This window comes from Cynoglossus semilaevis, chromosome 6 (genome assembly GCF_000523025.1).
Source record: "Cynoglossus semilaevis isolate Cse_v1.0 chromosome 6, Cse_v1.0, whole genome shotgun sequence".
NCBI classification, from domain to species: Eukaryota; Metazoa; Chordata; class Actinopteri; order Pleuronectiformes; family Cynoglossidae; genus Cynoglossus; species Cynoglossus semilaevis.
In genome coordinates, this window is record NC_024312.1 from 11,559,566 (window position 1) to 11,570,809 (window position 11,244).

General features: G+C 43.1%; 2 protein-coding genes across 2 annotated transcripts in view; one reads left to right on the plus strand and one right to left on the minus strand.

Annotated features, from left to right (window-relative positions):
• bhlhe41 (basic helix-loop-helix family, member e41) overlaps nt 1-2,457 on the minus strand; it is a 4,596-nt gene extending 2,139 nt beyond the window's left edge. Inside the window, exons 1-5 of the mRNA XM_025056210.1 lie at nt 1,630-2,457; nt 1,471-1,537; nt 1,285-1,392; nt 1,075-1,186; nt 36-767 (exon numbers count right to left, since the gene is read on the minus strand). Coding sequence (XP_024911978.1) covers nt 36-767; nt 1,075-1,186; nt 1,285-1,392; nt 1,471-1,537; nt 1,630-1,691 — 1,081 coding nt within the window. The 5' untranslated portion in view covers nt 1,692-2,457. The remainder of the gene's footprint in view (nt 1-35; nt 768-1,074; nt 1,187-1,284; nt 1,393-1,470; nt 1,538-1,629) is intronic.
• A 1,902-nt stretch (nt 2,458-4,359) lies between these two features.
• sspn (sarcospan (Kras oncogene-associated gene)) lies at nt 4,360-11,244 on the plus strand. Its single transcript, XM_025056207.1, has 3 exons — nt 4,360-4,825; nt 6,835-6,921; nt 9,942-11,244. Exons 1-3 carry the CDS (start codon nt 4,604-4,606, stop codon nt 10,299-10,301), a joined length of 669 nt encoding a protein of 222 aa, XP_024911975.1. The 5' UTR covers nt 4,360-4,603; the 3' UTR covers nt 10,302-11,244.

Consider the following 11,244-nt stretch of genomic DNA (forward strand, 5'->3'; position numbering starts at 1 on the left):
GGAGCACACCCGGGGGCCCGCGCCCGGGGCCACGCCGGCCGCTGCAGACGCTTGTACCGGATACAGCCACGGGAAAGGGGACGTGAGAGCAGCAGCCGCCGCCGCCGCCGGGTACACGTACTTTTCCACGTTACTTTTATCAAACAGGGGCATGTAAGGAGCTGCCGCCGAGGGGTTGATGAAGTAGAAAGGCATGCATATGGGTGTCTGCTGTCCCACACCGCTTATTCCCATCAGAGAGTTAATTAATGCCAGGTCGGACCGGCTGGGGTCACCGCTCCCTGACCCTGCACCGGGCCAGTTTATCTTTGTTCTTTTGGCGGCTCGTTCATCTCCAAACTCCTGCTTGATCTTCACCGCCTTTGGTCCCTTCTGCGTCTCGTTGCGCTCACAAGTATTCTTATCTTTGCCATCGCTCTTCTCCGCCTCGCCGCCATACCCGCTGTCTGTGTCTGTGTCGTTCTCGTTAAACTCTCCGCCCTGGGTCCTCTGAATGACCGGAACACAGTTGGTCTGGCTGTCAGCTTTCGGTGCGTTCTGCGCGTCTCCGGCTAGCAACTGGTGCTGGACCGGCGGAGGCGGCGCGCCGGGGTGGAACCGCGCCAGCACCTTGTGAAGGTGGTTGATAAGCTGCGTGCACCGCTGCTCCCGTGTCGTCCAGTTCTCGAACTGACTCAGGTACTGCAGGACCTCTTTGGCACAGGCCTGGAATCCAGAGTGGAACGCGTCCAGGTCTGCGTGAATGGCTGACTTCATGGACCGATCCCCTACAAAACACGCGTTCAGGGAGGATCAGATTACGAATTCAAGGGAGCGAGGCTGTCCACAAGTTAATGGGATGTTTGTATGTCTGGATGCATGAATAAAGTAAACAAACTAAGAAAAACAAAAACTAAAAAATAACAACAACAACAACAAACGTAATCCAAACATAATATCTAATGGGACCAACGTGTCTTTCAAAACACACAGTAACTGCAGCAACCAATAGACCTGAAGAGGATAAAGTCCCCGATAATCCGCTGGTAGAGTTTAATCATCTATTTCTTACATAACGTGTGCGTAAAAGCGTACCGTTCTGCAGAGCAATAATCTTCTGGTGCTGCTGCTCGGTGACAGCCGTCAGTGCGTTCAGGTGTTTCAGCGTTAACTCCAGGACAACTGCCTTCTCCAAATGTCCCAGTGTCTGTATGTGGCAGGGAACAACAATAAACAATTATTAAGCAAAGCAGGAACTGCTGAGCGCTAAAACAACTTTTTTTTTCAAAGCTGCCGTGAGCTCACCGAAAGCTTCAGATGCTCCGGTAACAAATCCTTCAACTGCCCGATACATTCGTTGATCCTGTCTCTCCTTTTCTTCTCTATCAACCGGTGTGGTAACTTATAGGCGTCCTGTCGGAGCAAACACGTTACAGTTTGTCGCAATAATAATAATATTAAAGTTCAAGAATATTGTTTATTTTGTCTCACCTTGCCGTCATCCTCTCGTTTTATTCCTCTTTTGGATTTAGACATGTAGACAGTGGGATAATCCACCCTAAATGTCAAAAGGGGGCGTCCGATTATTCAGCAAACAGTCTCAATCACTTTATTAGGCAGTTAGGCAGTTTTGCTAAAAGCGACACTCACCCCAGGAAATCTGCGTGATCCATGAAGTGCCTGTCCTGCAAATGCGGTATCCGTTCATCCATCGCTGCTCTGCGGCTCCTGACAACTGTTTGTTATTCTAGGACCAGACGCGGGCGGCCGAAGGTGGGAGATGATGTTAGACGAGGTGTGCTCCTGTGGAGCAGCGTCTCAGACTGATATGTGTGAGCAGCCACTTTGCCAAAGCCGTCTGTGCTGTGGTGAGAGCGCAGGCGCGCCGCCGCTGGTTGAACAAGCTTCCGACTCACGTGTAGGCTGCACCAGCTCAAAGTCCGGTAATTAGAGCCGCTCGGTGTTACACAGGCAGCGCGGCTGCTATAGCGACTGCTTCAAATCACAGTGACCTGGCTGCTGAAACGTGATCTGCGCCTTAGTGGGGAAGAAGGAGTGCACGGGCGTGAGGAGGCAGACTGCAAACAGTGAAGCATATGTTCCTGCGTTTGACAGCACATGATCTGTCTGAAACTTTTCTGCCAGGGGCCCGCAGAGACATCGAGGAGGGGGCAGGGGAGGGGGCTCAAAGAGGAGAAGCTGCTTTTTGTTTTTACTACAATAACAACAACAATAATAACGAGCTACGCAGTTGCTAAGCGGTGTTGTTTCTAGCCTTACATTAAGAACAGTGGTTGTTTGTTTCTATATAATAATTTTCACTATTATTACCAATATAAGCGGCCAGAATCACCTTATCACCTTAGATCATGACGAAGTGCTTTTTAGTTATTCAAAGTCTGGTATGTAAGGTTTTGGACCTTACATGGAGCTGTCAGTGTCACTAAAACACAAAAGTAAGGATGTCCGATATTAACTTTTTGCCCATATGCTGATATTGTCCAAACACTTAATTTCCAATTCAGATATTAACCGATACCGATATGGGCCTAGTAATATTTATTTATTTATCTGTACAAACCACTGTAGAATATGAGATTAATTACACGAGCTGCAATGCTGCCCTCTAGTGACTTTCACGTTAATACACAGCTGTTAATCCCCAAAACTATTTTTAGGGCACACATCATTTGGTGAAACCCAGGCATTGCGTTATCGGGTTTTCATTATCGGAGGAAAAACCAATAACGATTCGATTACAATAATCAGGCTGATAATATCGGTCTGCCGATATCAGACATCCACACAGAAAAGTTAAAATTCAGTTTTGTTTTTAAATCAATACTTCACAGTACCAAGTGAAAAAAGTACAAAAAATGTAGACCATAAAATACAAATAAAAACCAAGGCCAATGCTTGTCCTGGTAATTGGACTGAGGTCATCCTAGTATTCATCAGTATTGTTCATACTGATCATGCAGATAATGTTGGTTTTTTTTTTGAGGAAATATCTTTTTCTTTAAGTATTGTCTTCTTTTTCTTTTGACTGTACTCTCATGTCACCACACCTGATTGACTGCTACCTGCTCACCCTTTAACCACGTCTCCCTCACTGTCCCTTCAGCTCACACTTACCTTTCATTGTGAATATACAGATCTCTCTCTGGTGAAACAACACTTACAGAATACTGCAACCACGTCACATACGCAATACTTTTTACCTACCTATTTCAATACCTACTGTGAAGATACCTTTTTCCATTTCATGAGCTCTTCTGTGTACTCATAGTATATGTCCTGCTATACATCCTGTGTATTTCATGTGTATTTTGTTTTTACAGTGTTGTACTGTATAGCTCTCTTTCCTTCTAAAGAGTGATCTGACTGTGTCCACCTCCGAGTGCAAACATGGTCTGTTCTCAGGCCTGTCACTCTCAACCATCGCCTGGAGCAGGGGAAGTTTCTGCTCTTCACAGCTGCGTTGTCTGTAGCCATGGCGATGGGTGTGCGCACAGACACGTGCTCTCCAGGTCTTTATTCATCTGAGCATAAATGCTGCTGTCACACATGTCTGTCCAATACGATAATGTAAATGATCGTGTGTGAAAGGATTTGGTCTGTTAAGACTCATAATCACTTTTATCTCAGGAAAATTAAAAGATACCCCCCCCCCCCAAAAAAAAAGATCAATCTCATGTAATACCTCACACATTCATCATAATTCTCCCATTTGTTATATTTTTGAAGTGAAGCGGACAGGCGGTTGGCGCCTTCCAGTGGACTCACCACCTGCAGGAAGGTTCACGGGGGCCTGGTACGGTGGTAACTTGGATAAGCGGACCAAGATGGAGGATTAGGTGCATTAAGTATATGTCAAAAACACATAAGAATGTTTTGTGGTACTAGTGCACCTATAACTAACATTTGATGTCATGGTCAAATATTGTTGAAGAAATTGTTGCTTTATGCAAACTAATAGAATAGGATATGAGTTAACTGTATAGAGAGTGCTCATCAGTGGATTACAAGACATCCATTTGTGGCTCTGTAAGCTTTTTAGGAATGATTAAAGAGAACTTTGTTCAATTACACATTGCTTGTGATATCAAGAACACCCAGACGTCACAGCCTGCTGTGCTCTCACATGTCAGATTAACACATTCATGCCGGAAAGTCATGTGGTGATTGTGGCGTATTGCGTATTGCTCTTCAGTGAAGTATGACCTCCTCTGCACTAGCCTTTTATCGACATACCTGCTGATTGACTTTTGTACTTCTTTGTTCTTATGTGTACTGTAGCTACAAGTGAAGCCCTCAGAGTGCCGTGGGTTGGAATACCCCTTCCTGCCCCCCCCCCCCGCCCATGCTTCCTTTCTCTTTCCTTTCCTCCACTGTTTGCTGCCCTGCTCTATAATGGGCACTAGGGCAGCTTTAGAAATCCAATCCAAATGCTTTCCATATTAGTTCACCGCCTTCTCTGTTTCCAAATAGCAACCATGCTGGACTTCTGGTAACAGGAGGCCTCAGCAGGGACGGCGGAAAACAGGCAGGCAGGCTCATCCGCTGCACATATTGCACAAGTTGAGAAAACGGCGAGGAGGAGAGTGTGAAAACAGGAGAAGAAATGGGCCAGAAAGGTTCGACAGACAAGAAGGAGGGCAGGAAGAGGAGAGATGAAAGTCCAGATGGGGGAGATCGCAAAAAGTGCAGGGGTTGTTGTTTTCCGCTGTTCATCGCCCTGCTACAGCTGCTGTTGGGAGTGGCAGTCACCGTCGTGGCCTTCCTTATGTTGGCCATCAGCCCCTCACTATTGACCAGGGAGACACCACACTGGGCTGGGATCATTGTAAGCTCCGAGCTGCATTCACATGCTTGCATGCGACCCGCGTATCTGGTTTGTTGTGTTGCAATAACCAAGCTTTTTGACTGGATGCATTGTTCTTCCTCACCATACTGCATGTCAAAGCCTGAGGGGGGAGCCACTTGGTTATTTTTATTTTTTTAACCGTCAACACCTGAAACAATCTGTCTCAGTCACACGAGTGTTGTTCTTCTGTCGTCCTTGTTGCATGTCCAGGACGTTCCCAACATCTGGGCGTGTGAACCAACCCAGCCACAAACATGGTCGATGTAAACACCTTGGTGGTTCACTAGGAATGTGGGTTTGTTTTTATGCAGTTTAAATAAAAATAATAGAACGGAACAGAACGTAGGAAAAAAAAAGAAAATCTTGCCTCGTGCCTATTCAAATATTAATACATCTTAGTGAGTTATTTCCTACCTCAAATAATGAGTTGAATTAAGGTGATTAAGATCAACTTCATTAGTAGTTAGGGCACTCTGTGAGTGTTTAATATTAATGTTTAACTCTAATTTACCACAATGGAAAATGAATTCAATCAAATGAATTCAAGTATCATGTTTGTAAAAATGAAGAAATGAAGCAAGAAGTCTCCACAGAGGTGTTGGGACTGGAATTCCTTCGGATCAGTACCACTACAGCTGAAGTCTATGGTTTCATTTAAAAGATTGAATGTCGGCTGAACCCTCGCAGGGACTTGCTGTTAAATTTGAAGCTCGACAGCTTCAACAAACCAACAGACCTAACACTAACACACGCTTGAGCTTTAATTTCACGATAATGAGACTGGGAATATACAACATTCCCTCTCTATCACCCGGTTGTCCTTTCACTCCCTCAGTACATTGCAGATTTGTTTTTATTCGATCTTGCGAAATCTGTATTGCGAAGATATTATAAAATAATTATACATACAAATGTTTTGGCTCTAAAAATGTGGATTCTTGTTTTAAAATCAAGATTAGCCCATTTGCGAACAGTTGGTGGTAGCTTTGTTTACCTAGACGAGATCGTACACAGCATACTGTTGGCTAATTGAGCATGCTCTTCTGTTCCTCACTCTGATTGGCTCATGCATCATAGCATCTCTCAGCTACTCCCCTTGTCTGTTGGCCGCGCTCTCGTTCACTTCGCTCTGCGTCGCCATTCTACAAATCTACTGTATATATAATTGTGTTGAAAAGAGTAACACAGTCTAGGGAGAGTTGATAACAGTGTGGGGGAGGTTCGTAAAGGCTAAATATATACGTAAATAATGTAATAACAATCTCGCCTCTACTATTATTCCCATTTCGTGGTTGGTCTTGGAACGCAACTACCGCGATAGGAGAGGGATCACTGCATTTAGATTTAAGGTGAATGAAAATCAAAAGTTTCATCTGTTATGATAAAGAGTAAAAGAGTATATTTATTCAGTATTTTACCACATGGCACATTTAAGTGACTGGAAGAGAAAGTGCTTACAGCCCATCTCTAATGCAGCGTTTTCTCGAAAACAACCCTGATCACTGACATCCCGAGACAGAAGCTCACAAGATTCAGCCAAGTGAAAAACACTGAGGTCATCGAGAACTTTCCAGAGAACCCTGAAGAACCTGGGAAAGGCAGTTAAATAAGATGCTGAATGTTAGTCACAAGACTCCAATTGCACTGAAGAGACAAAGCGTGAGTGTGTTTGTGCATGAGAGAGGGTAATGTAATCAGACAACAGCTTAGTGCTGATTCATGCAATGAAAACCCAAAAACCTGACTAGCGACAGAGTTTTCTGGACAGCGCTCCTGTTGACAGACTGTGACTGATATCAGTCCTGAGTCTCACGTTTACAGCAACAAGGTGACGTGGCCACTGCATGGCATGACATCAGAGAACGGCTGGGTTTTGTGGGGAAACAGACAGACAGCCACAATAAGCATTTGATATAATAGGCAATACGTTAGCAATACAAGTCTATGTAAAGTAATGGCAGCAAATATATTCTGGTGTGTTACTGCAGCTCTGTTTAGTTTCCATCCTGGGCTTCATCCTCTACTGTGTCACCTACATGCCTGATGAGAGGACAACTCTGCAGTTCATCGTCAAGGTGAGTCCTCACACACATCACACACACCCCAGCATTTTCAGGAAAGTGAAAAGTGTCGCCACATGACTAAAGTAGGGATGTCTGATATTAATTTTTTCCACGATGTCCAATATGCCCATATTTTCCAAACACTTAATGAATTTTTTCCACGATGTCCAATATGCCAATATTTTCCAAACACTTAATTTACGATTCTGATATCAACCAATACCAATTTAGGCCTGGTAATGTTTGTCTATATTTGTCTATCTGTACAAACCACTGAACGAGTTGCTGGCACCAGCATTCTGCATAAAATCCCCTGATTATTAAAATAGATTAACAAAATGAGCTGCAATGCTGCCATCTAGTGACTTTTACTTTAATAAACAGCCGTTTATCCCCAACACTATTTTTATGGTACCCATCAGTTGGTGAAACCCAGGCATTGAGTTATCAGGTTTACATTATCGGAGAAAAAAACCATAACGATTCTTAGAGCTATTACATAATTATGCTAATATTAGCCGATAATACTGATCGGCCGATATTATCGTACAGCCCTAGAATAAGGTTAATCCAGACACTTGAAACCAAACAGTTTAAACCTGAGCATGGTCAGAGACTGCAGAAGTACACTGAAATACTGTACCAACAAGAAGTGTGTAGATGGAAGGCACGGTGCATTAATTAGTGCTACTGCTCTGTACACTTTAATTGGCTGCAAGACATATGCATGGGGAATATCAAAACATTCAAACCAGTCGGCCATTGTTTGTGGTCCAGCAACAGATTCTTGAGGCAGCGAATGTTTCCTCTCCCACCAGGTTCAAATGTCAGGTTTTACACGTTTCTAAAGCCTGGTCCACTGAATTAGAACCAGAAGGATCCAGTTTGCACTGCTGCCTTAATTACCATAAACCACTACCTCTTTAATTAACATTAAACTATACCATTTTCAAAAATAAATAAATGTTAACTATGTTAGGGCATTGTTTTGTCCTGTTTTGTAGATTAGTTGTTAAATTGTAATCCTGTTTAACGAAGCAAAAAGATTAGCTTTCAAGTAACTGCCATTTTCTTAGTGCTTTCCATTGAACAAGGATTTTACTCAGCATTTTGGTAATCCAACACTATGGATTAAGTCAGTCTATTACTTTTCATTGATGCATACAAATAATATCATTTTACAAAACTGAAAACTTAACATATTTTACAACTTTTAAATGAATGCTAAAACTGGGGTTCATCTTTCACACAGCTAACACAAAAACTTAATCATCTGTCCATCTATCAATCAATCATCCACCTCTCAATACATTCATCCATCCATCCATCCATCCATCCATCCATTCATCCAGCCATCTAACTGAATTTCTCTCAGTACCTTCCTTACAACAATTAATTTGAATGTATTGCTAAGTATTTAAAACATGTCTGGTTCACATGTTGGTTTGGTGTTTTTTTCTGTTCAGGGAAACACAGTGCTGTTTTGGTCAGTTTATTTGGTAGCAGCAGACTGAATCTCAGACGTGCTATAATCAGCCCAGGCGACAGTGTTGTCTGGTCCTGCGACAAGATAAAGTCAGATCTGATATGTGAATACATGAGGATTCTAAATGTTTTATTCCTGTTTAGACTTCATCTGCTTGTCCAGACAACTTTGTTAGTTAAACATACCATATATTTATATAGGTGTGTGTTTGTTAAAGAGATCAATGATTTTAGAAGTGCTCACTGGACGTGTTTGAAGACATCACAAAGGTTATAAAACACAATGTAAACGTTGACTGCCGCTACTTTCCCGACGCCTTGCTGCCGTACGGTGTATCCATTTGGTGGAGCACATAAAGCCAAAGTAAAGTACACTCTGTGCTCACATTTCTCCATAAGCGATTATGCACAGCCGTTGGCAAATAAACACCAATTCCATTGCGAATCAAGCAACAGCTCGTCACTTATGTAATTGTGTAAGCGGTGCAGAGTGACAAATACGGCAGAGAGAGTGAAGGCTCCTGTTATATAAGTGATGAATTTAGACGGAGGTTTGTGTTGTAGCGATTGTGCAATCACATAAACAACACAACGCCCCGTGTCACTTTTACAACTTTATTTCAAGACACCGTTGTGATAAAAACTCGATTTAGCTGCCAGTCTGGCTGTGACTGGTAAATGATACATCTGTCCTGTGAACAAAGGTCAAGGGGCAAAAGTCAGAGTGTTGGTAGGTCATGAGCAATTTAAAATTGAATCATTTTGTGCCATACAGCTACATGCATTGATCAGTACTCTAATACATTGTTTCCCAAAGAGTGGGTCGCGACCCACAGGTAGGTCGCCAGAGTTTTTTTTTTTGGGTCGTCTCGCGAAATTTCTAGGATTTCCCCCAGGCCATCATAATATTTCACCGTATGCAGATGACTCCACACTAACCACTGATTCGTGACATTTAAAAAATTATTGTTTTGATAAAATAGTTTGTGGGCTTGAAAGAGTCATGTGTTCAAAAGAAGAGTAGATGGAAGTGATGTTTTTTTAAAACCACCGGTCCGGAGACTGGCTCAGTGGTTGGTGACCGGTGCTTTACAAAACAGAATTCCAAATTTACCATTTTGGTGCATCCAGGTCAACTCAGTATACATGTTGAAGATCAAGCACCGGACCCTGCAGCATTTAGAACGTGCCTCGGTGATGAAACTAAACCTGCAGGACGCTATTTCAGAACTTGATGACTTATTTTGACTTTTGAAAATTATTTGGCTTTTTCAACTGACGGCTGAAAAAAAGTTAGTTATTCACTACTACGCTACTAAGTCTGACCTCTGTCCTTCATAGCTAATTACAGCTCTGTAGAGACATCTGACCACAGAACATCAATAGGCCTGGCTCCCTCTTAACATTTTTGTAAGAGCCAGGCTACGTGATCTATGGCACGTAAGCTGCATCAGACTGCAGACCCCGAATTCTAAAAAAAAAAAAATACTTCACAGCTTTGATTGTCAGATGGCACAACCTGATTCCCTTCTTCTCCCTCTCTACAGCTGCTGTACTTCGTCCTGTGTGTAATCGGCCTGGTCATTTCCGTGCTGGTTGTGGCATTCTGTGGATACCACCACGCACAGACCAGCAGCTTCACCTGCGAGCAGACAAATGCGGACTGCACGTGCACTCTGGATACGGACGACCCAATAGCTCGCACTTTCACCTACGAGGGAGTCGATGACTGCAAGACGATCACCGAGACTCTTACATTCTACTTCCTCCTCCAGATTATATTGAATCTGGTCCAGGCGCTCGTCTGCGCCGCTGCAGCCTTTGTCATGTGGAAAGACCGTTACCAGGTGTTCTTTGCCGGGCTTCAGATCGGCTCTGTCTCCAGCCAGCAGTGGCAGAAGGTGTAAGAACGTCCTACTACGGACAGGAAATATACTTTCTCAGTGTGTCTGCCGTAGTGTGTCGTCCTTAATGACACTTCAAACTATTAAAAGGGAACTTGTGTGCGAATGCTGTATTTTTTATATATATATTTACCACATAAACAGATTTGTACTTCCATGTTATATTATATTGAATAAAACAGAGCAAAAAAAGTCACTTAATATGAATATTAAATCAGATTTCCATCGACCCATGCATTTTCATCCGTTTATCCGTTACCGGGTCGCAGGGGCAGCAGTTGCCACACAAATCACATTGCACTGTACGCCACATTTTAAGGCTTTCATTTTAAGGAAAAATTGGAGGAAAAAACTAGTTCACCAAATCAGGTAGTGATTATGGAATGGAACGAACACTCTGATTGGCTGAGGATGCAGCTAATAAGTCAATGAATCAGCAGAGATGGGAGAGTAGAGTTGGGCAGATATCACACTTTTGCCCAAATATGAATTGTGTGATCATGCTATAATGCCAAAGATAAACGAAACAAGACGGAATATTGTGTCGCCTGAATGTTTATTAGCTGCTAGACTTGGTCCCAGCACCAATAACTGGGCAGACTTTCTGACACTGGATCCAGGCAGAGCTGGCCTCTTGCTTCTGAAAACGTAGATGCCAGAGGCCATGAATCCAACAGCCTGTAGGAAACCAAGTACAGCAGCCAAAAAGGGGGAGGACAGAACGCTGGGGGGAAGAAAGTGGGACCCAGACAGGCAGCTGGACTGTATCCAAAACAATAGGCGTGTTTACATCTTTCTACAGCGGGAAATACAAATGGAGAAATGTAGCAAAAACAAAGAAAATAAATCTTTTAAAAATATGCAGAGTTCAGAGAAACAAGATCTGCAGCTACTGTTTTTGTGTTTGTAACTTATGTTCAAAGCAATAAAAAAAGTTTAATCAGAG

Excerpts from the sequence above, each read along its gene's own strand:
- sspn (XM_025056207.1), top strand. The coding sequence starts at position 4,604 with ATGGGCCAGAAAGGTTCGACAGACAAGAAGGAGGGCAGGAAGAGGAGA. Across the intron at positions 4,826-6,834 it reads CACACTGGGCTGGGATCATT|CTCTGTTTAGTTTCCATCCT; the intron begins GTAAGCTCCGAG and ends GTGTTACTGCAG. Across the intron at positions 6,922-9,941 it reads CTCTGCAGTTCATCGTCAAG|CTGCTGTACTTCGTCCTGTG; the intron begins GTGAGTCCTCAC and ends CCCTCTCTACAG.